Here is a 26507-nt window from a genome sequence, read left to right on the forward strand (position 1 = left end):
TCCTCTTTTGCCCAACATTCTACCCTCTATCACAGTCTTCAACATCCCACTGCCGGTCAACACCCCCTTCATCCACTTTTCCTGCCTCCATAGGATTGCTCCCAAAAAACCCCTCTCTTCGCCCACCATACCAAGTACTTCCTCATTTGTTTTCTTCTCTGTCCATTTCACCTTCTCCATTCTTCTCCACACCCACATTTCAAAAGCCTCCAATCTACGTCTATCCTCCTGCTTCAATGACCACGTTTCCGCGCCGTATATAGCTACGCTCCATATCAAAGTTTTTACGAGTCTTTTCTTAACATCCTTACTCAAGAGTCCCTGTCATCAACTCCCTCCTCCTTGTGAAAGCCTCTTTGCCTAGCGCAATTCTTCTCCTTACGTCCCTACTACTTTGACCGTGTTGGTCCAAAACACTACCGAGGTACTTAAACTGCTCTACCTGCTCTAGTTTTTGCCCTCCTATTTTAATGTTAAGCTTGGCCTTTTTCTTTCTAGAAAATCGCATAACCTTTGTTTTCTTAATATTGATTTTCATCCCATACCTGTCGCACTAAATTTCCAATTCACTCAGCAATGCTTGCAGCCCCTTGGCTGACTGACAAACTAAGGCTTGGTCATCAGCAAACCTAACTGATTTTACGAATTCCCCGCCCACTTTCATTCCTACCTCGAGTTCTTCCCATGCCTCTTTGATCATTTCCTCTGCATACAGGTTGAACAGCAACGGTGATAGTGGGCAACCCTGCCTTACAACCCTTCCTAACACTGCCCATCCTGACTCCCTGTTTCCCACCCGCACCTGAGCAGTCTGAGACATGTACAGGTTGCGGATTAGCCTCCTTTCCCTCCAATCTATTCCTATTTTCTGCAATATACTCATTAGTTTTTCCCAATTCACTCTATCAAACGCTTTTTCGAAATCTACGAAACAGGCAAATACCTCCTGTTTCGTAGATTTCGAAAAAGCGTTTGATAGGGTGAATTGGGAAAAACTGTATGTATATATATATATAAAAATATTCCACCAAAACTTCCTTGACGTTCTTCTCTCTTCATCTTCGAACCCTACGCTCAAATCGCCAGTTCTGCGGAAAAAACTATTTTCCGTGAATCTGAAAGAACGAATGAGAGTTAAGATTTTGATGGGAAGGACAGATTTTCAGTTGTGTTCCAAGGAGTCCTTCTGCATGCGTAGTCATTTGTCATAGTGACATTGGGTATGGCCGCAAGGCTTTTGAGAAAGTCTGCAAGAAGGCGTCTACGGAAGAAACCTTGGATAGCTAGCGGGATGGAGGGGGCCTGATGTGAGAAGGGCACAAAATAGCGCGATTTAATTAAAGGCTGGCAGGCTCGTATGAAATTAAAGGAGTGGATAAAGGCGATAGAAAGAGCCAGGATCCGGTTGATTAGGATCTTAAAGGGCTACGTATATGTTTAAATGTGTGCTGATCTCTATATTGAAATATCAGAAGGGCTCTTAAGAAGAAACAGTAGTACTGTGGCATAAACGTTATATACAAGGTTGAATTTCATTGAATATATACTGTATAATCGAGGTAATACTTCTGTGTTTTGAGATCGATATCTAACACGTGTACTAAGTGTTTTGAAAACGATGAAAGCCGTCGTGAAATTAAAGGCTTGATAATATTTGGAAATTCTGTCACTGGTACAACCCACTCATTGAACGAGACTCCGTATCTCACCGCAATGCGTGTACAGAGGACTTTTAACTACCAAGTGGAAATATAATGCATAAAAAGTGGTTTGATATTTCATAATTGTTTCCTTCATCATGAAAAAGCAAATTTGGACTTTTCCACAAGCTTAAATTTGTTGAAATGTATAAATTCGTTTTTCTCATAATGACAAACTTTCACTACATCTCGAATGAATCTGTTCAGTTTTTCCTTCACCTTAGGTTATTGGTTGTAAACTGACATGGGCTTTTACTGAAGTCCTAATGAAGCAAGTTAGAAAAATAAATTATCTATTGCTTTGAATTCTCGCTCCCTTAGACTAAATGATCTCCGAAATAATAAACGATAAATGCATTAACTATTGGAAAGGCCCTGAGTAGATTTAGTTCAATTTTGGCATGGACACCAATACTTCCCGAACTAAGGACATTGTATTAATAGCTACTACTATAAGCACGTATAAATGATCTCTCGACTAGGGAAATTCCCCACCGTTTCCGAAATAATAAAAAATCGATCACATACGAGTACCATCAATTCTCGAGAATTGAAGCTACGAATCCGCATTCATTGGTGAGCTCATTACCGGCCGGATTAACTAGGTTGACTGGACCATCCGTCCGATTACAATTAGTCTGACCAGTTGACAATTATTGCTTGCGGCAGCTACTTTGAGGGAAGCCAAACCATTCTAAAGACGTTTCAAGCATAAAGACCTTTAAAAAAGTACGATGTGTGTTTGGTAGCCCAAATCAATGGAGTCAGTGACTGATTAAATGGATCTTACCTAGGGCACAGTGGAGCGTTTTACAGATAACATGAATGTATATTTGATTAGATTAGTGTTGATTTCTTGGGTCTCTCTTCACTTATTTTTACTATTTTGGTTGTTTCTCTCTAAATTTCCAAAGAAGGCCATTTTTACACCAGTTTAAGTATCTATCAGCAAGTTTCATATGAAATTACATAACTATATAACTAGAAACATAAAAGAATCCATTAATGTTTTTCACTTTACTTTCATTTTGATTTAAACGAACATTAAATATTGGTATGATAAAAAGACAAAATCATAAATGTATCCATAGTCATATTTTTTTAATCGAACGACCTCCTCACCTACATGATTTACTGAATAGGTAGAAGGTATTTTTATGTAATCGATTGCATTTTACTTTGTGGCTCTATGCGCAGGCTTGTGAAATGAGCAAATTTGAGGGGTATTTCCTTTTGCCACGTGAATTATTTCGCAATGCCCGTGATATTGTACACTGAATTGGAATATTTATACTTTATATATTCATGCATATTTTAGATATACTTATAATATTGATCAATTGTTAGGCAATGTTCTGTTTTTATTGAAGCATCATAAACAATTCAAGTCGCGCATATGACTGCAAATAACTTTTTTCAGGTTTTGAGCACCAAAACCAGAAAATCGATTGTGTCAATTTGTTTGACGAACCAATCATACAATGCTTGATTAACTGGCTTTTGATCAAATAAAGTAATCATTTAATTAATAATATCCTCGTGGTCCTTACATGTGGCCATATTGGAAAATTATATTTTCTGCGTCGGTGGGCGTGAATAATTGAGTGGTGGCCAGTGGCTAATTCAAATTCTACCGATAGGTTTCCCTCAAACGTTGTAATGGCAGTGACAAAAAGTCTATTCAAACACGTAAATTCCTATGGTTTATTACGCTACCTGGTAAAATAGTCTAAGCCAATGTTACACGATGAAAAAATTATGCGTGAAGGAAAGATCATGCGTGAATTGACCTTAAAAGAACAATAATGAATAAAATGTCTTTTGCCTATATTTACATATAACTTGGCCTTCACTTTATTTCGATGTTACCATTCATATGAAAAAGTGAGAATCAAATATACAACCGCTTTTATGCTCTTATTTACAAGAGTTTTTATCCAGTATGTATTTATCAGTATTTTTTGGCGTACCTGAAATTAAATATGTGTATTTAAAAAAATTGCGTGGCGTTTCCTCGTAATGATGGTAAATTAGCAAGCCATTTAGCCGATTTTCCGTGGTAATGGTGAATACTTGTATTTAGCCTTATGTGTTGCAGGCGTTTAATTCATTCATTTAATTAGGGTATTTAGTAAATACAAGAAGCGCTCCAAAAGTAAGACAATTGAATTCCCCGCGCCGCTTCTAATGGTAGGAGTGGGATAAAACCACGTGGATTAGATGGGGGGGGGGGCGCTAAGCTTTGCCGCAAAACCGGTCTCCGCTTTCTTAAAACTGTAAAAGCGGTAGAACATGAGCCCACCGTGTCACGAAAACGACCAAAAGACCAACCGAGCGGAAATTTCAAGTATTCGGAACTTTCGCAACATATTAAAAATGAACCTGATTATTTGTACAACGTCATCACTGGTTATAAAACCTGGGTTCTAAAAGTGATAAACCGACCAGTCCCTCAAGCCCAAAAAGGCAAGAAAGAGCATATCAAAAGTGAAAACAATGCTCATTGTCTTTTTTTCAAAAGTGTAGGAGTGGTTCATAAGGAGTTTGTTCCTCAAACACGGGCAATTGACGCTGCTTACCACGTGAATGTGCTGGAAAAACTACGAAAAAGGTTCATCAGGACATCTCCGCTACCTGGCAACTCCATTACGACAACGCGCCTTGCCTCAACGCACTACGAGTCCGCGAGTTCCTGGCCAAACACCAGGTGCCAACGCTGCTCCACCCTCCCCCCCTCTATAGTCCTGAATGCGCCCCAGCAGACTTCCTTTTGTTCCCTTGGATTAAGGATGCCCTAAATGGAACCCGTGTTTTGCCCATAGAAGAGATCTAACCAGCCGTGACAAAGATCTCGCGAGAGGTGCCCGAAGGCGCCCTCCGGGGTGCGTACCGGTCATGTCAAAGTCGCTGGAAAAAATGTGTAGAGGTCCAAGGACAGTGGTGTAGAGGCAAGGACAATTTTAAGGGTTTGTCCAAATCTGCTCAATAACTTACTTTTAAAAAAATGCATTACTTTTGGAACGCACCCTGCATATGCTTAAAGGACATTATAATTTGAAGAATATGTCTCAATATTGAGGTTAAAAATTTTTGAACAGTTCAAATGATGAAAGGAACTTCTGTCCCATAATACCTTACGTGTTAAAATTTAGAATGCGAGATCTTTGAAAAAAGAGATGAGGTGAAAGTTTGAAATCGTAAGGAAAGCTAGGTGCAATTAATTATATATCGGCAAGCTGAATACCTGTCCCGCAAAAAGAAAATTTGATATAGATAAATAAGTAGCGTATACAAGATTCAATGAACATGACTATTACTGGCTGAAGTGTGAGCAGATTGAATTTTATCAAAGGTATAAATCGATAAGATGCGAGCAGGGAGAGAGAGAAGGTGAGGGGAGTGAATTCATTCGCAATGTCCATGCAGAGGAAATAGGAGATCCCGGAGATAGTGATGGGGCAAAGGCCTTATAAACTAACCACTGTGGGTTTCCCGCTTTGACCTTCTCCGCTGCGGTTTGCCGGATGGGTTTAGAAGTATCTCTTGCGGATGACCCAAACGGCGAATCCCGCGTCCCGTCCCCGCCCGCCCGGGCCGTCCTTTTCCCTTTCCAGGACCGCTAATGAGGATTCATGGGAACTCGATCGCCATCGTTGTCGCCAGAGCCTCCACCCCTCCCGCCCCCCTTTCGCCTGGTGATCCTAAGGAGAACTTCTTATCTCCCCCGTCCAGGGATCGCCGAATCTCCACGGGAATCCAGTTCCGCTTCCGTGGAGGGACGAATGGGCCAGGGAGGAGATTAAACACTAGGTACTCCTCCCTTCCCACTGCTCTTCACGCTCAGCCCTCCGCTCATGAAGATCCACACTCTTATTTGCTCTTCAGTCCCAAGGTTTTTCGTCGCAGAGTTTCGTCCGGCATGCTTTGTCAAAATCTCACTTCCTATCTCTAACTTTTATTTACCCATTTTAATGTTGAAAATACCAAAACATCTATAGTTATTCATTAATCAGAAGAAATATGCACTTCATTCTGAGAAAAATCTCCTTTCTTCCGTCAAAGGATGTTTTTCCTAGCAAAATTTTATTTTCTAGAAAGAAGAGAATAATAGGGATTTATGTTCCAGTCCTTTTCTTCTGGGAGAAAAAATTCCTTGATGTATAATTTCACTGGCATAATTTATTTGCGAAAAATGGCTTAATGCTGACCAGGTTTAAAGCCATGTGACTTGTTTAGCTCTTCCTCAATAAGTATACCAATGTTCTCTTTTTATAACTTGATATTAAAAAATAACAAGATCTTCAACCTTAGTTAAGTCACCGTAGTATTTTTCGAATTTTAAAGGTAAAAACTAAATTTTCAATGCATCACATTCATTAGAGTATTTCATAGAATTAAGAATTGAAAGCAATTCTTAATTCTATGAAAAAAAATAATAGGGCATTTTAAAAAATCAATGCCCTATTATTGCTACCAATAATAGGGCATTGATTTTTGGAAATGCCTCATCGCTCACTCGCCGATTTGTCGTCTGTTAACCGACGATGAATTTAACTTTGGAACCGATCACATTTATTGACTTCGTAATTATAGTTTCCTATTGGTTTAAGATAGTTTACTTAATTTGTTTCATATGTCCTAAACAAGTCAGATAATTTTAAGTTTCGCTATAATTTTCAAAGAATGTCGTACTGAGACATATCATTCTGTGATTAGTACATACAAGTACGTTGCATTTGCGATACATTGACAAGAAACGATTAACTGAAATATCATAAAATAATTGAATAATTACTAAAATAATGATGCCTTCAGACCCTACTAAAAATAAGAATATAGTTCGTTTCATAAATATTAATTGTATTTCTTCAGCTGGATGTTGGTTGGGATGTTCAGAGGAAACTTTGATTTAGAAAAGATTTCAGACATTAGCTACTATTCGAAAAGAAGTCTTTGGAATGTGCTTTAGTTACAGGTATAATGTAATATTCATGCATATTAACAGCTAAGTCTAATTAAATTCAAACTTTTCCTACAACTGTACTACGCAACATCGTATTTAACTATTTGATTAGTGGCGTAGCCGAATAAGAATGGAAATCAAGGCTTGTCCAAATTTTATTTCAAGGCAGTTTTCAAAAACGATTTTAAAACAAGTATCTCATATTCTAAATTTAAGTGAGAAAGATGATTTGAGGCATCGTTGAATTTCGTTAACGAGCGGGAGTTCATCCTAAGAGTCAACGCGTAAAATTAACACAAATTCAAGGGGTGGAGATAATTCTGACCCTAAAACTGTGTAAACAAAATGTGATGTGCCTATAAAACAACTTTTTACATCTGCAATGTATCTATTTTAAACATTAATATCAAGAGCAAATTTAATTTATATTATCTGTTGGTATGAATATGTCCAGAGATAATATGATAATGAATTGTCAGGGTATTATTTGCTTTAATGAAGTGAAAGTTATGAATCAACGTGTGTCATAATTTCTTGGCACATAGCATTATTGCCAAGAAGATTTAGTACCTATCACATCTATGGCCTTAGGAATAGAACTTTGATTAGGACAAGATTTACGACAGCAGGTGCTGTTCGAAAATAATAGTTGGGGCTATACGGATATCGGAGAAGTCAAACTTGTATTTTTACCTGATGATGTTATACCATAACGAAACCTAGGTAGTAAATAACACTTTTTTCTAAGTGGAAAAGCCAAGTGGTTTAATTTTAATGTCCATTCTGGTTCATGCAAAAATAAAAACGCGAAATATAATTTAATTTAAAGATAAAGAAAAGGTTAGTGAAAAATCTAAATAATTAAAATATATTATTATTTATAAGGATTGGAGGAAACTATTAAAAAAATGTTTCTAGAAAACCATGGCATCTGCGTGACTGAATTATTTTTTTAAATCATGTAGGTGAACGGAAGAAATATAATGGTAAATTGACTAACTGACAATATACTATATTCTTGGTTGCTGGGTTTCTGTTCTATGTTGATTTTGAATAAAATGAATTCACTACGTACTCCTAGGGAAACTTAAAACTTAAAATACAAAAATTTTGCTGTTGATATTAATAATAAATGAGCATTTATACCGAAATTCCATGTAGTTACATACAAAAAACACCATCGAGTAGGTTTCAAAAACATGTTCAGACGACCAAAAAATACGTACTTCAGATGAGACTCTTGAGTCAATTTTTTTCATGAATGATTACCACGTTCACTGCATATTTAGCATACATTATCTATTATATTGCACAATTTGTATATTTTACAAACAATATAGATTAACATATATATTTAATGTTTTCATATAAACAAAAAAACTGTTAAAGGTCGAGCACACAGTAATTCACATGGATATAGATATTAGGATAAGGGGTAGCCTACCACTTTCCCTTATATCTACAGGGTCCGTATAATAGGTATCGGGACTGATACGCTGTAGCCTCAACGGAGCGGTGGGTGGGGGGTCCGACCGATTGGCTCGGTAGAGGGGTCCCCCACCACTCAGGCGCATATAAGTTCAGTCGCCTCCGGACATTGGGTTGAGACAGGAGGTGGATTTTTATGACGTGTGATTGTTTCTGGTGTCGCCGCGCCAGCATGGAGCGCACCGTCGAGCAACGCTAGGCTGTGAAGTTTTACGTTAAACTCGGGAAATCCGCGTCGGAAACCCTTGAACTCATTAAACAGGCTTATGGGGATGATGCCTTAAGCCGCACAAGAGTTTTTGAGCGGCACAATGGCACATGTTTGAGGAAGGCCGGGAGCTCGTCAATGACGAGCACTGCGTCGGTCGCCCGACGACTGCTCGAACCGATGCTCGGGTGGCCATAGTGAAAAACGTTTTGGACTCTTACAGGCGTTAAACCATCGCCCTTATCAATGAGGAGACCAGCCTTTCAGTCGGAACCGTCCACACCATTGTAACAGAGGATCTTGTAATGAGGAAAGTGTGCGCGAAGCTGGCGCGGAAAGTCTTGAGCGAGGAACAAAAAAGTCGCGGATGGAAATTTAGCTGCTAACGTAACTCGGCGTGGCAACGTTCCCTCACCCCCCCCCCTTACAGCCCTGACCTGGGTCCACCTGACTTTTTCTTGTTTCCGCGAAGGAAAAGGGAGCCCAAAGGATATCGGTTCGACTCCATCGAGGCGGTTCAAGCATCGCCGACAAAGGCTCTCAACAGTATTCCGGAAACCGACTTCCAGTTGGCTTTTGACGATTGGCCGACGCGTCGAACTAAGTGTATCGATGCAGGAGGAATGTATTTCAATGATTATTAAGTCATTGTAATGATAACTGCAATAAATTTTCATTTTTTGAACCAGTCCCGATACCTATTCTACGGATCCTGTATACCCATTTGAATAAATAAATGTATTTATTGATTTAAAATTAATAATATAAAATGAAGAAAATTGGTTAATGAATAAACATTTCCCAATGAATTATGTGCTGAAAGATTACGGGCAAAAATGTAGTAACAACCCTCAATAATGAAAATTTTTGCTCTTTCCAAAAGTTAATGGTAAATAAAAAATATTAGTCGTTAGAAGCTAGCAGTAAAAATGGAGGGGTTAACTTTGATCGACTGATTTCCGAAAATGAAAATTTATTGTGCGCATATTTTTAAACGGTTAACCTTTTTAATTTTAAGCTATTTATTTCATGTGTATTATTTGTGAATTCAAGTCATACCGATCACAAGCCATCCACCCAGTTATTTAATGTTACTCTAAAATTAATTTACAGCTTAGTTTCAGCTATTTCAGAATTTTATACCTTGGAAGGAAATCAATATAATCAATGAGTATTATTATTTTGGAGGGTAATCAATTGACATGTATGGGTAGAAGGGTTACTACAGCAACTTAATTTTTTTTGCAGTAGGTAAGCGTGGATTAATAGGTTGTGCTCTCTGTGAACGTACGTATGCATGTGACGGAAGGAATTGCTTAAATCGATATTAACATTTGTCCATTCACTTGGAACACCATTTAATTTCAATAATCATTGCATAAAATTTGATAAACTCTCAGATCATGTTTTGCTTATTTAATTTTTTTCCACAACTGAATTCGCTCTAAATGCCTTGTACTTACAGATATAAAATTCCCATTTGGTCGTTCCCAATCACAAACACTTTTAACTATGCTATGTATATTTTTTACTTCACCTACCAAACTGAAAGCATCTTTAATCTCTGTAACCTTTTTTCTCTCGGTTTACCCTTAGATGCAGTTCAAACAGCATCGAGAGTTTGATCGTAAAATCGTGAGTATAGAGTGTGCATCTTCCATCTAGCTCACTACTTTCGCGTGCTCGTGGAAAGAGCAAAAGATCGTTGGGCCGTCACGAGCCCAGAATAACCTCTCTCTCTCCACATCTACCCACCTCTCTTTGTCTGAGGGAGACTTATTTTTATTCTTCTCTTTTTTCTATTTCTGTGAGGCTTCACAATTCGTGAGGAGATGTGACCTATCGTGGGTCCGACCGTGAAATGATATCCGCGAGAATCGTGATCTCTACTTCTTTTAACGAAAGCTAGGAACGACTCCTCAAAAGAGTATTATAGGTGATAGGAAAGCTGCACGGCGCAAAGCATTTTAAAAGAGGACATCTGCTATTAAATTATCTCTATAACCCACTTCTCTCATTTCGGCCTTGAAAGCATATTTGTTAGCACGAAATGAGGATTAAGTGGATTAAACGAGACGGCTTTCATTTAAACGATAAGTCTTAAGAATTTTTCACTGAGTAGGCAAAGTAATTTAGTAGCATTTTCTTTCCGGAAACATGTTTCTAACCCAATTATTTAAAAAATGGCCTGATAATAGTCTATATTTTAATATGGAATAGTTTTCAAAAGAAAATGTCTTTAATTTGACTAGAAAAAACTCCAGCTGAAATGATTTCAGGCTATGTAGCCGAAGTAGAATGTTCCTTCAATCTTTAATTTTTCGCGTCGTTAGTTTGCTAAGTTCATGCATTGATTGAATGTTACATCCAATACGGCTTAAAATTAATGAATTCCTATTGTTAGTCTATCTTAAAATGTGAAAGGCCCGTGAGCAAACAGGATTTCTTAAACATGTCGTAAACACTGAAAATGAATCATTTCGGGTCGTGCATGGCTGAAGAAATCGTTATGAAATAAGGTCCTCATGGCGGCTGGCGACGGGAACATTTCATCCTGACATGAACCGGAAATATTAGGCATGGAAAATGAAGGCACTGCGGGAGGAAACCCATTGACAAGGGACTGGCGAGGTTTTCCGTGTGCAAACGCATCGTCTCCATTTCATCTCCTTTAACGATTTCGAGGTGTCTCTCGGGTACAGGTATAAATAGAAATTACTACGCTGCAGGAACTAATTTATTGAATGTTTTTATTTTTAGAATCTTTCCTGCTTCTTTTCATCAGAAATGTTTTGCTATCGCTAAAATTTTGTTTTTGGTTCTTACTTTTGAAAACTAAATTCTCTAGTGGATCTGTTAGCATCAAATCATATGATATAATATATATTTTTGAGGTTAAATCCGTGTACATGTTTAATCAGTAATTTTTTGAAAAATTTCGTTTCGCATCACCCATGTGCTACTTATTTAATATATATATTTTAAACTCGAGTAATGTTATTTCTAAAGTTCATGTGGAACTTCGAAGAATTGTAAATAGTAATAAGGGTAAAGTCACTCACGGTAACTTGTTTGTCTAAAACTTTTAAGCACACACTTCAAGAAATTAGGCGATCCGTTACGATTTTCTTGAGCAATCATTCCCTTTTTATCTCATTTTTGGGTTCGAAGGTTAGAAGATGCGAAGAAAGGAAGTCAAATATCTCCAAAATCCTATCGTATCAGAACGCAATATAAATGGCGAATCAATCCAAATTAAACCGAATTACGTCTATTACAGGCCCTATTTCCATCTGAAACAATCCTGTTATCTTACAACTTTTTCAGCAATGCCAACAGCAATACCCAGAAATGTTAAATATAGCGAAGTATGAAGCGACTTGATTGATTCGACAGCTTCCTCCTGCCTTTACGTATATGATTACGGTTTTTTGTCGGTGCCTTGGACCATTTATTAGAAATAGTGTCGTTGATAAGTGCTTTACTTATTCATTTGGTAAACATGGTCAAAAGAATGAAAGATCTCAGGTTTTCCCGGCGTATGGTATTCAAGAAGTTCTCTCGGGTTTCCCACCTGGTGGGAAACCCGCGAGAACTTCTTGAATGGTCAAAAGAATATTTCTGGGTCGGAATATGGATGCAAATGGTCAGGGAAATGTGAAAAAAAAAACAAAAATAAAATTCGATTTTGAAAGATTTTACGAGAAAAATGCATTAAGATGAAGGACATTGAAGTACTATGAGATCAAAATGTTGGACTCGATTGTATGATTAAATATTATATGCAATAGGGAGGTGTATTTTAACTTAAGCGTAATTTTTTTTAAATTCTTAAACGGCTGTTAAAGATTTATATATTTTTCTAGTTATTTAAAAGAAAAGCAAAAATATATGTCCAATAAAGTATTATAGCCCATTTAAATCCTGAAAACGTTTGCTTCCGAAGTTCGTTCGATCGTGATACCTCAAGGTTTTTTTTGGAAAGTGATATATACATGTATCTTCTCCAAGTTGTGAGCGATATTGAATTTTTTAATCCTATTTGAAGACCATAATGATTTAGAAAAGTCAGTTATTGGAAAACGTTTCCATTCCTGAGAAAAAAATATGAATATTAAGAGTGATAGCGAAGTGATTATTTAAGAAATGCTTAAGATAAGATATTAATTTTTTTAATATGTGATAATAGTATGTCACGGCTTAGGTTTTTTATCATATCAGCTATAATTTATTTCTCCACGGCTGGCGACTAGTTATACCCATGCGCCGCAGAATAAAGGACTTGAATTAGCACGAGCTGCTAAAAAAATTGCAAGCTATCTCCGAACAGACTCCCCTTTTGTCTGAAAACATTTCCGGAAGAATATTAACAGTTCTCGCATCCGAAGACGACAAATAACGGGGCGGATCGAGCCGACTGTTTACCTCAAACAATAGTTTATTTCTGACTACACACGGCGGAACGAATTAACTCGACTCCCAGCACAAAAGGAGTGAGAGACGGGGAGGGAGAGGCAGAGCATTTTCCTTTTCCTCCCATTAAAAGCAAAGTCTGGAGCGCTCAAGAAAGGGAAAATACAAACTCTGAATTAATTTCCTCTTCCCTTTTAATTGTGTTATCATTATTCTCTTTCCCTTGGCTGGAGCAAGTATCACATTCTCCCCCTTCTACCTGCAATCCTATTACCTTTTTAACGCTCCTTAACTCGAATGCCCTTCCCCCTAAACTGGTTCGTTTCTTCACAGCCTTGCTCTTTCTTCTCCTGCCCTTCCGGAGCAACTCTCTTCCTCCTCTCCCCAAAAGCCCTTCTTAAAACTTCAAATCCCTATCAGATTACTGTTATTATTTCTCGGCGCTTGGATGCTCTTATCGTACCGATTGGAGCCCTTGCCCCTCTTCCTCCTTCCGCTGCATGATTAGGTTGATTAGAAGGTTTTTCATCACCCCCGTAAGCGAAGGAGAACCGATTATAAATCGGGAGACGATTGAGTAATTAGAACTGTAAGGGACTACTCTGGGAAGTCCAGCCGGAGCTCATATCTGAGAAAATAAAAACAGTGACACTGATAATGTTGGCGCAGTTGCCTACGGAAAATATTGGCTGATTTATTAGCTTTCAAAGAAGGTTAAAAAAATTTTTAATACATAATAATAACTTGTTTTTCAAATATATTGCATGAATTCTACACATGGGATTAATTAGGTATTGCCAAAAAAGTTCTACTTCGCTCATTTATTTTGTCAATCAAATAGGGCCAGATTTTTTCGTGTCTACCTATACTCAAAATTTAGAGAGGATAGCTTTGTTAAATCGTTCAACGATTCTGTGGATTGAATGCAAAGTTACAATTTTCTCGTAATGGTTACCGAACGGATATTTACTGGAAGAATAATTCCCAATCTTTAGGTGATACTCGAGACGGGCGTGTATCGCTAATTGAAGGGTCAAAAGTCGATTATCAGATCCTAAAAGATCAAAAGTAAAGAAGGAAAATCCGTGATAGTTGCATTCAGTAGAATGTACAGAATCGGAAGTAAGACCACTCTATTTGTCATTTTAGGAATTTCAAAAATATTTGTAAAATTGAAACAGCTTAAAAATGAGTCCGAAGAGTCCAAGAAGACTAAGGTGCTTTCTTTATCGGATGGGGAATATTGAAACATCAGCAGCGAGACGAAGGCGAAAGATAAGAAAGCAAGGAAGAGTAAAAAGAAGGGGAAGGCATTTCGAAAACGGCAAGGAGTTATTGCCATCGCCGAAATGAGACAGTCATTTTGCGGATTCAAGCGTCCTCAGCATACTTTCCCTCGCCTGCCCTCGCACCTTGTCCCCTCACTTCCCACTCCTCCCCCGTCTCCTCACTCATAACGACAAAGACGCTACCGAACTGTTTAGTATTTTACCCATTTTTCATCCTCCCTCACCCCCCTTTACATTCACATCGAGCTTCTCCACTCCCTTATGTTCCAACTCCCAGAAAAACCGCGATTTCTCTCTCTCATTTTGGAAAAAAAATCCATTATGTTTTATTGGGAAACGTGATTTACATCTGAGGTCTTCGTGGATGGTATATTGAGAGTATGAGGGGCTGAATGTCGAAGGAACGGTTGCGTCGGGGTGTCCGTGGGTGCGAGAAAAGAGGGCAGAGGGAGGAATTGAGACGTGGGGAACGGGGTAAGAGAAAAGGGAGAGAAGAATCTTGTAGGGGAGATGCTGAGATACTTTTTTAAGAGAGAGGAGGGCTATAAGATGAAGCGTAGTGTACTGTAGTCACGGGGGAGGAAAGGTGTTGTGTCGGAAGATTGTGTGGGTGTGATGGTATCGGTAGTGGGCCCGTGGTATTCGGAGGTGGGGTCGAAGAGGGTGAAGTCTTGAGTACGAGAGGAGGGGGAAACGAATATCCGTAACTCTCGCCGCGGAGGAAGGTTGGAGTGTGGGGGGTTGAAAATGGGGTAGGTATTTTAAGCAGGTTGTGGAGCAAAAGAGGAAGGAGGGGTGGGGTGAAGTGAGATGGATGGGATCCGTGGGTGAAGGTTTCGGCGGCGTGTGGGGTGGGGAGGGCAGAAGGTAGGGGGCAGAGGAGGAGGAGGAGGTTGGTTTCGGAGGTGTCGGCGGCACGAGAGGAGGAGACACTAAGGGAGAGGGAGATTCCCTCGCAAGGGAAATATTGATGCAGCCGTTTTGCTCTCGGGGAAAAGAGGATTGGAAAAATGGATATCGCGATGAAAAAGATGCCATACACAAGAGCGGCTATCATAAGTTTTTCACAGATCGATGGACACGTGTAGCGAGTGGCTTGTTTTTTTTCATCGCTAATGTAAATATTCAGCGCGCGGAATAGGAAGATAGCGCCCGATTTTTTTCTGCCGCATTACTGGACCACTCGATTGATGACGCAAAGGGGGCTATGTCATTTACAAGCAAAGGCAAAGCGTTGCATAATATAACTAACGGCTGACTTGTTTCGAAGCGGGCAGATTTTCATAAAATAGTTTTTATTTCATATTGTTACCTAATTAACTTCAGGGTAAAAATGAATTTTTTTAACCAAAAGTGAATACCTTTTTTGGGGTTGTATTCACTTCTTATGCCTATTGGAAACGATAAAACCAGAGGTCATCTTATATGGCTGCGTAGATTTTCGCGGCGGTGGCTTGAAGAATTCTGCATGTCCGGGTTTTCACCGCGTTGTTGTTTGAAGCCGACAACAGTTTCGCCGAAGTTTCATCCGGCGTCTTCAGGTCGAAGATGAGGGACTCAGTTTTTTCAGTTTTAAAGGTTTTTATTTCCGTCTTGCAAAGTACAGATTGTAAGGAGAGTATAAACAATATATAAACATAACAATAACAACACGGAAACCCCGTTATAGGATAATGATCCTCTTCGGGGAGGGACTCAGATTTTGGCCGTCCTTATATAGGTGGTCCCGTCCAAGTGCTGCTCTCTGATTGGTCCTTTTTCGGAGGACTCTCTTCCACGCGTTGTGGAGATGGTAGCCTTCATCTCTATTGAAATTCGCCGGGTTTTTGGCTATCTCAATAGCTTCTCTGATTAGGCGTGGGTAATATCTACTTTCTTTACTTATGATTGTAGCGTCATGGAATAGAATATCATGGCCGGGTTCACTCCATTTATGCTCGGAGATGGCCGAGAGGTGAAACTGTTTGTTCGTAGTAGCCCGGAGGTGTTCTTTCATCCGAACTTTCATAGCTCGGCATGTTTCCCCGATGTAGGCTTTCCCACATGAACACGGTACTTGATAGACCCCTTCGTATAGGTCTTTCGAGATTTTGTCCTTCGGTCCGGGGAGCGCGTCCGCTATTTTCTTGGTGCAGTTGAATCTTGTCACCACGTCGTGCTTTTTAAGGATTCTGGCTATCTTCTCGGATGTTCCGGATACGAAGGGGATAGTCGCGTATGCCTTTGGGTCCGGTTCCGTCTGCTTGATTGACTTGTCAGAATCTCGTCTTCGCCTTTCTTCCCTGGCGGTCCTTTTTAGGACCATATCGTTCCGATAGCCGTTTTGTTTTAGTGCTCTCAGGAGATGTTTCTTTTCAGTCAGCAAAGAATCGGCGTCAGAGATTTCATACGCTCTGTGAACTAGTGTGTCCACCAAAGATGTCTTTTGGAGCGGATGGTGGTGAGAGGTTGCGTTTAGATAACGGTCGGTGTGCGTCTTCTTTCTGTAAACAGCATGTCCCAGCTTCCCACAACTCTTCTTTTTGACTAAGACGTCCAGGAAAGGTAGTTGGTTGTCCTCATCTTCGACCTGAAGACGCCGGATGAAACTTCGGCGAAACTGTTGTCGGCTTCAAACAACAACGCGGTGAAAACCCGGACATGCAGAATTCTTCAGAGGTCATCTTGATTAGTACCTAAATTAATGTATGATTGTCATAAGTTTCAATTTTATAGGTCATAGGAAGTAGTTAAGTAATTACCCTCTATTCCGTCATTTGTTTTAGGCATTAACACATCTAATTTTTCAATGTTTTCTCATAAATATATTCATATCAATGATTTTTCTGTTAAGTAACCTACTGTAAATGAATAGAAAAAGTGATTTAAATACATTGGAAAACGTCACTTTCCTATTAAATCATCAAGTATTCGAGAAACACAGTTGAAATTTATCTTTCGTCTCAGCGACCATTTATAGAATTAAATAATAACGTAGCTATTTGAACTCAAGTGTATGTCTATAATATATGACGTTCGAATACAATCATGGCATACGAGGGAGGTGTTCATCTCTTCCAGACGACAGAGATGAGTACCACACGAAGTAAAATCTCTATTCTGGCTAAAAATTCAACATGGAATCACTTATTCTTTTGTGGGACTTTTAAAGGAACAGTAAGCCTTCGAGTAGCTGCTGCTCGTTTCGCGTTGATGCATTGCCTCGATACGCGTATTTAGCAAAAACGATCCCATTCGAAAAAAAAATTACCGTTCCGTCTGCCGTAAGTGAGGGGTGGTATAAGAGATATGCATTTCATTCCATTGGTGTTGAGCTTCGAGCGAGGGCGAGAGGAGAGTGAATGGGAGATGGAGAACTGAAAAAAATGAGGTGGGTGTAGGAGAAAGAGACGGAGGAAGAAGGAAGAGTGTGAGGAAGTGGTGGCTGAAGTGGGGAGGTGGAGACTGATGGCTCCACGCCATATCAGCACCGCGGCAGAGGATCCGTTGTGAGTGGAAGCGCGCCGAAGATGGGAGGGGGAGGGGCAAGGAAGAAGAGGAGGAGGCAGAAAAAATTATGACGGGAGGAAGTTAAAGAGGACGGTGAGATTGAGAGACGGTTTTTGAGCGATGGCGGCGTGTCGTAGGCCAGAAGGGAGGAAGAGGACGGAGAGAGATGGTGAGGGGAGGCCGAGGGGAAGCGGGCAGGAAAAAATTATGAAAACATTTCTCTTGAGGGATGGCTTCTGAGGTGACAGTCTTTGAGGGTTTGTGTGTATTTGCCTCTCTTGAGTGGATGCATTTAGAAAGGGTGTGGGGAAAAAAAAGAATAATGCTTTGAGACGCTGGAGAAGTTTTTTTTCTTCTTAGGATACAGGAGAGAGGATGGGCACATTGAGGGCATTTCGAGAGGGGAAGGGATGAGCCTCTTGAACGGCGTCCGATGGACAGGACATAGTCCGTGTTCTCTGCGCTTTGGTGGCGGTTGCAGACCCCAGAAATCCCACCTAACCCAACTCTCTTCCCGCCTTTAAGCTTTTCTCAAATGCTTTCAGAATGGATATATCGATAAGAAAGGAGGATAAACAGGCGCGGAAGAAAGTTTTCGTTTCGACTGCAGGGCGTGTTTTGACCCGGTATTCTGAGGCAAAGCGTCAAGGGAATTTGCAGCGCTCCGGTGTTAGAGGGAGTGATAGAATGTTTCCGCCTTCCCCATTAACCCGTCATTTGTCTGCCAAACATCGTGTTTGCGCTATAGGTTTCTCCGAATACTCTGAGTTGAACACGCCACGGAATGAGAATTCTCGCTGTGAGGCATCGCGGATTGCGCGTGATCGATTTCAGTCCACCGTGAACAATAAGCTCTAACGTCGCGTCTCTACTCCATTTTCACATCTGCTGGGCTCATCACGGGTTCTTAACCCCTAAGTCTGGAGCAGCCTAAATGAGGTCACAAAGCCATTACCACGAATCTCTAGGGGATTATAGGTATTCGGCAGTAAGCGGGAGTGATCGGACGCCAAATAAGATTTGGATCAATTACGCGTTGATGAGCTATCTCCAATTTCAGTTCAGCAACTTTAGCAGTAAAAACAAATATAACACACTTAGTTTAATTCCTAAAATGGCAAATAATGAAAGTTTGTCAGATATAACGGCTGTTGCATAACTTTGTAAGATATTATTTTATTTGAATACCATTACCATTAAAAGGTAAAATTGAGAATTTTGTTTTAATATTAACCAATTGAAATAGATACAGACGTGTAAGCTGTGTAATACTCACGTGTTAGTTTATAGAAAATGGAAAAAAACGATTTAATGCAGGTATATGTATCTCAAGGAGAAATATTAATGCATTTGCTCATCCTGTTCATTAAACTTATTGAGTTATTGTGACAAGGAAATTTTGTTGTGCTTAGCTGAAAGGCACCCAAAAGGAAATATTTCTCCAAAAATTAGTCAATGAAACGTGTAAAACTATTATTTCCCCTGACTGTAAGCATCTGTCTATAATACATAGACTCCAGAGGGGTTCGGTTAGAAATCTGTATAGTATCCAAGTTTTTGAAGCTTACTTAATGTTTTTTTTAGTAATCCAGTCAAGAAACGAGAAGTAAATTGTGTACCCCGCGCAACAAATTACACGAAATAGAAGTGGACGGCTAGGCAATTCGCGAATTAGTCTTGTACTTGCCCCCAGATTCGCCTTCCATCCGCTTCTTTGGCCCTTATCAACGTCTCTTTGTGTTTCGACCCTGATGAAGACAATGGGTCGAACAGAGACCAGCTGAGAAGGGGGGAGTTGAATGAGACAACACAAAGGGAGATTCCGGTTCCACCTTCTACCTTCATCCTCCTCTTACTTATCCCTTGCCACCCCATCTTCTGAGCACACACTCCTTTGCTTTGTATTCATTCGAAGGTATAACAGGCTATATCCGAGGGGCATCGTTCCAAAATGAAAGGTTAAAGATTTCCTTTTTCTTTAATTGTTGCTCCTTTAATCGGAAAAATCGGAACGATGAGAAATTACATCATATTTTGATATCTAATAGCCTTCGTTTTCAAAGGCCCTGATATTGCCGTCTTCTGGAATGAATCATATTATGTCCAGTTGGCTCTCTACAATCGAGGACAATTACTTGGAGGATAATCTCATTTTTCAATTTACCATTCCAATATAGGGAAACATGCGTCCCTTCACTTAAATAAATATGAACTTGGTAAAAAAAATCTTGCAAGCGTCCACAACATTCTGGCTGGACAGAACATTAGTTTACAAGATTGAAAGCTAAGAGCAGTCAGAATACATTAGAGCAACATCCTTCTACGGAATTAAAAGATTATAACCATTAAAAATTGCTTCCAATTTCGCCGGTATCAGAAAATATTTTTAATTATTTCCTCAGCACTTAATCTAATTACCTATTTCCGGTGTCCAAAAAATCCATTTTAGATCTACATAAATTTTGCGTAATAATTCCTAAGAAATATTATTACATTATGCAAGGTGGATGGAAACATCGGTTTTCATGAAACCTACGTACTATAGCAACCTTAGAAAAGCTGTAAATTTGCTAGATGGGGTTTGGTAAAAGATTATATTTATATATAATACAGATTTACGAACCTTAAGGATAATTTTTCTCTTCTTATATCAAACCAGTTGAGCGAAGTTGATTTTTTGCATATAGGGATACGGTAGCGTTTGTTGCGTGACATATGTAGGACAGCGGTAGTTAAGCGTGTGGCATGCGAGCTCCTCTAGTTTATGGAATTCCACGCCAGAACAGCACTCAGGCACTCATTAGGTCACGAGTTTATTCTTCCTTGGTGTATAGAGATAGCAATTGTTGAGCCATTTTTTTTGCGTCAATGACACGCCAATAACGACTTCAAAAGAATTTCTCAAAGGCTTGGAATCGGGTCGAGGCAAGATTTAATTTGTGCTCGAACAACTCATCAAGGGAATTGAGGCGCGGCGAACATAGCTCGCCTCGAGAATGACTTTCAAAACTCTGCACGACACACTTTAAAACTCTTCAGTTACGGGAATGACATGCTCCTATCTCCTGAAAGTATAATATAAATAGTTTTCCGCGTCAAGGCGCTGTTTTCAATCAATAGGTCTGGCTGATTTCTGTCAAAGTCTAATCAGAGTAAGAAGCCGACAAGAATGACGGGCGAGTGCGTTAGCTGGTAATACGCCAGCGTGGGGTTTATTGAAATAGGCATGTATGCTGGGGACGCAGGTGGGGGACCGTGGAGGGGAAGGCTCTCTCGCTGGACGATGGTGCTGGTGCGTGAGCTCCGACAGTACCCAACCCCCCTCGAGAGGGTTGCCGCTCGAATCTGCTAATTTCCGGTCTTTCTGCCATCCCCCCTTCTGATCCTACCGTCCCTGTGCGCCGGGATCCATATCTCTTATTTCAGATAGCCCGTCGTATATCTTTCATCATATCCTAACATGTTCTGACACGGACACACAAAGCATACAAGGTTCATGGGGTAGTGTTACTCATCCCACAAGAACTGACTCCACTGACCGTATTGTATGGTTTGTTTAAAAACTTAAGTGGTGCATACTTGGTGCTTATATTACAGCGAGACTATACAAGTTTAACCGCATCAACATGAACTTAGTGTTCACTCATTTCTTGGAGTATCCTTAATTTGGACCATATTTTAAGACCGCATGGAAATAGTTTGAACAGATTTTAACTTTTATCGCCATATCTGTATTATTCTACCACAACTTTCCCATGATATATTTTCCTCTGAGTGATTTAGACTCTGTAAACTGGAAGCTAAGATCCAAATGAGGTTTTTAATCTGGATGAAATCATATTTGACGATCAATATGGTACATTTAATATTTTTATTGTATCAAGTAACGCGGCACAGCATACACATTTAAAAATGTACGTCAACATTCAAATTTTGTACAAAGCAATGATCGTTCTTCATGATTCTCGCCATGCATTAGTAGTAATTTCGCAAGAGAGATTGCCTCAGGCTTTGATTTGTGAAAATATGATTTCCAAATGGGTTAATCAATTTATCGTTTGATTCTGAGTGTATTAATTAGTATCTGTGTAAATAAATGTTAGTAAAGGTCCATGTGAATATACAGGTAAAGGAGAGATTTTTCGCAAACTCCTAGAAGGCTAAAAACAGCATACACTCTTCTCATTCAAATTCCACTGACACGTATAAATGATTTTGTTTTCTTGAATGGAATTCTACGGCTTATTTCTATGGGTCTAATATCTACTTTTTACAACCTTGTGCACTTTCACCAGACATTCCTTCGTTGCTCCATCGCAGAGACGCCATGCGCAGACCTCTCAATGCTCTTGATTTCAAATCCATTCTTCTTCCTTCCACCCTTGTTGCTCTCTCTTCATCAATATCTACCCACCTTCTTTACCATTTTCAACACAACTGCCTGCCACCCATCTCCCATCGACCATCGCCGACATCTTGCATCGCATCCCCACGTGATCCCCAGTCCATCGTGCCTTCCCGTAGCGGACCCCGCTTCAATACCCACTCGAGTCGATCACCGGTTGGCGCGCACGGTGAAGCCTCCCAACTCCCGCCCACCTACGCTCTCGCCTTTGAAAATGGATGGGAAACTGAACGCATTGGATTCATACGGTTGCCCATCGAGAGAGGGGAGGGTTTGCGGGTGAATGTATGAAAATAAAAACTAAAATAAAATACCAGGGGATGGGGGAACTTGGGGGGGGGGTGAGAGTAGTTGAGTGGGAAAAAGGGATGGTGGAGGATGGGGGAATATCTGAAGGTATTTCCTCCTCTTCCCACTCTCAACGAACGTTATATTATTATTTTTATATATTTCCTACATCTTCCCCCCTTCCATTTCTCCTGAAATACCATATCTCTCTTCTCTCCCGACCCCAACCTCTGCCGTCAGAAATAAAAATCGTATTTTCGATCCTCTGCCAACTCCCCTTCCCCTGCTCCCTACATATCCACCTACCACCATCTCTCTCTCTCTCTCTCTCTCCCTCTCAATGACGCCCTCTTCGCCTCTCCTGTTTTCTCCCACTCGCCACTTCAAATCTCGCTTTTTAACTCTTCTCCAGTTACATGTCTCCCTCGCTATTCCCTACCTTTCCGTTTTCCATGCTGAGTTTCGTCTCCTCATTTTACCAATTGACGAGTAGTAGTGTAGTTTCGTTTTATTTTATGGATTTTGGTGGCAGATTCTATGGAGCCGTTATTATTTTCGTGGTGAAAAATCAACATTTATGAGACGAGAAAATGAAAATTCCCCTTAGTAATAGCCGGAAGTATGTTCGACCTCACGGAAGATTTCGGCCACACATCCGTTCATTTCATTTTCGCTTAGTACCATAGGATATTTGCTGATTTACTCTTATTGTCCCAAAAAATTCACCAAAATTTCTTTCTGTCGTCCTTTGTGGTTGATTTTACACGAGTAAGTTCGGTTTCTAGCAAAGATCTTTTATTGAAAGCTGTATTTGACTTATTTCGTCGGGTATCGACATCAGTTATCATTCAGCAGTCATCATTAGGACAAAATTTCCGTTCCTTAACCATTGCCTCTTCGGAGCAATGCCTAAGGAACCGAATGCTTAGATAATCGTGTAATTACCGCTATGTCATTTTCTTTATTCCTTAATAATTTCTTGTTACTTTCAGCCTGGAATCGCGACAGGTTTTCAAATGTTTTCTTTTCATTTTTTGCAGAGCAAAATTTAGTTTTCCAAGCAGAATTTCTAGTTGTTTCGCACATATATCGTAGCAAATATATTTCTGAATGGTGTGCCTCTAGCGAACCCATTTTCCATTTCCATTTTCTGAAACTATCTCGAAGGTGGCAGATAATGTGCCAATTTCCGTTAGCCATTCACTTATCATATGCAGGTATTTTGTATCTGAATTATTAAATCAATTCAATGTCTGCTTAGCCCGAAAATTGTTTCCTCATAGTGAAACTCGCTTCATAATGAGGTTGGTCACTTCCCTCGTGGGTATTCTCACTTCATCTTCTCCCCATATATTTTTCTCTCAAGTCTCCTTTCATCTTCGTCGATCTCTTGCTCCCCCTAGGTTCCACTTCACTCACGCAACCAATTCCCGCTCACCCTTCCTCCCTTTCCCTAACGTGGCACTCCCTTTGGGTCTCCCGAGCGTACTTGGCGCGTCAATATGGGCAATGGGAAATAGCGAGGGGAAGGGATAGGGGGGAGGCATCAAGTGGAAGTACCGCGCAACCCTTCGGGGTGTGTGCGGCAGCGGTGAGGGAGGACACCGGGATAAGTCGGCGAACGGAGACGGAAGGGGACTCGCCACTCTCCCCCCAATGGAGTCGCCGACTGCTCCCTCTCTCTTTCTCTCTCTAGCTCTCACCATCTCCATTTCTCTCTCCCTCTCATTCCTTGAAGAAACTCGGCTCTTCGCAGAGAGTGCCCGGTGGTGGTCACCAAAGACCTTTACGCTGGAGATGAGGGGCGAAGCGATAGACAGTACGTCTGGGAACGGCGTTGGAACGCGGGATCAAAAGGCGACATCGCCTTGATTTCAGGGAGTCTCATTCGCAATTTTCAAACCCACTCTTTCCTCTACTAGCTTCGTCCCCAATACTTTCCTCATTCTCCTCGGACTCTCCATTCTCCCTCCCTCCTTGTCGACCATCTCCCTTTACTCCCTTTTGCGCGCGTGTCCTCTCTGCCCGTGCGTTTCAACAGTTCTACTTTTCCACTCGTGACCGTTCTCATGCTCGACAATTTTTTACTCATTGTCGCTGTGCCGTCCGCATGGAAAAAAATAGGTTGTTGGTCGGGAATCAGTGACACCTACATATCGTGGAATGGAAATTCTTCTTCTAGTTTTGCCCAAACAGTTTAGGGACCAGAGTTTCAGACTGCGGATACCTACTTCCCTTCATCCGTCAGTATGTCCTAGTGTGGATTATACATGTAATACGAAATCCAGGGCACGGTTCATGAGGCTCATAGATCGGCGTTCTCAACACTCCTTCGCAATCGGATTTTCTAATGAGGATTACGAAGTTTTACCTCAAACATTCGGATGATATGTTGTCGCTGATGTAGACCTCACTGAAGAATCCCCTAGCTCTTCGAGAGCATCAGCGCCCCAGTGAGGGCTTCATTTTGCCCTTTTGTTTTCCCGCGCTCAACTTCTCCCTTTTTCCCATTTGCTTGACCGTTCTCACAAACAGTAGTCATTTCGACTTTTTGTAAAATGCCTACATCTAACTCTTCCACCTCCCGGTTTGCGGTGAAATGGAGGCTCTCTGTTCAAATGGCAAGCTTGCCGGATCTTCATTTTAATATAAATGAAGATCGGCGGTTGTTTCAATAAAACAACCGAGTCCTTTAGTTGTATTATTTCAAGTAAAACCTACTCTTTTCAATTCACGTAGGCAAGTAAATTTTGGGCTTGATGAGAATATAAAAACCGTTACCGGAGCAGTGGAAACCATAGGTAATTAATTAAATTTGTATTTTGGAGAAGCATTTAGGTATGCGGTATTAGAGAGAAACATAAACGTGGTTAAAGAATTTTAATGCCTATCTGTATAAATATTTGATTAGGTGTTGAAAATTCGCACCAATTGTAGAGTAAACACGCATATTTTGAACCCAGGTAATATGTGCATGTAGCTTTGCATACATGGAATATATTCTGAAAGAAATAATTAGGTTAGGTTGGCAAGATACTAACAGTATTTTTTAAATTCGTGGATGAGGCGCACGCGATTGCTTATATGTATGCATAGGTAATTGCTATTGGCTAATAAGCACATCTATTACAATGCTATCAATCTCAAACAGAGGGTTCATGTATGGTTTCATCTGAAATTTTTCACTGTAGAAATAGAGTATTTTGGCGGCTCAAATTACATGTTAAAGAACTTTAGCGTTGATTTTTTATCAGATAACGACGGACGATGAAAACAATTCCACTTGAGGGAACTTTGGATGAGATTATTTAACACCAGTTAGCATTTAAATTATCTACGTTCCTTACATCACTTTCCGTGAGGAAATTCAATTTCCGTAGGAATACATGCAATTAATTAATAGAAATTCTATGACCTTTCAATCCTTCCTATGATACCCCTTAAAAGATGCCATCTACCTAATGTGCGTATTTCTGGATCCAAGAAGTAATTTCGGAAATAGATATTAAATATATATATATATATATATATATATATATATATATATATATATATATATATATACACACACACATTTATTTATTTATTCAAATATATAATTCATTGAATTATTTTGTTTAGAGCATTCGAAGTAAATAAAACACAAGAAACATCAATAGTTCTCACGCAGTTGTCTCGGCAATATTTTGCACTAGATAAGTGCATCATATAAGGTAATAGCAAGAATTGAATGCAGCATGCTAAATTTCTAGTTACCTGCACATCTCGAGTGAACTGGTTGTTGCAGAATATGTGAACAGCCGTGAATTCTCGTATTCGGTCGAATTCGAATTTGATCTCGATGGGCTGAGCTCCTCGGGTGTCGTTTCGCCATCCTACCCATCCTTGCCCTGAAAGAAAGAAGTAAGAGAGAGAGTTACTAATATATTGCAGGCATAAATTTTCATAAAATTTCATAAATTAAACCATCTTTATGCTATAAAAATAAGGAACTGGAACTATCTGTCATTAATAGCCATTTTAAAGGAAGCTGCATTTTCCTCAAGCACTCTCTGCGTCAGGATTTTTTTCTTAAACCCATGATTGTTCAACTCCACCCGTAAAACCCTGACCTAAAATGGGAATCACATCAAATTGAAAAAGTAAATTGGAATATCTTATCAGAGTTAATTTCATCTGGATTATATTGGATTTCCATAAAGACAGGCGGAAGCTCATAGGTTGTAGTTTACGATGCTCGTCAAAATCTAGCGCTTACCACGAA

At 40.0% G+C, this 26507-nt stretch overlaps 1 protein-coding gene across 1 annotated transcript in view; it reads right to left on the minus strand.

Moving 5' to 3' along the window:
* Positions 1 to 26507, minus strand: part of LOC139690729 (discoidin domain-containing receptor 2-like) — a 335984-nt gene that overhangs the window by 68768 nt on the left and 240709 nt on the right. The window contains exon 7 of the mRNA XM_071588251.1: positions 26000 to 26133. Coding sequence (XP_071444352.1) covers positions 26000 to 26133 — 134 coding nt within the window. The remainder of the gene's footprint in view (positions 1 to 25999; positions 26134 to 26507) is intronic.

The sequence above is a fragment of the Hetaerina americana genome, unplaced genomic scaffold (genome assembly GCF_022747635.1).
Source record: "Hetaerina americana unplaced genomic scaffold, ioHetAmer1.1.p SCAF_3, whole genome shotgun sequence".
Lineage (NCBI taxonomy): Eukaryota > Metazoa > Arthropoda > Insecta > Odonata > Calopterygidae > Hetaerina > Hetaerina americana.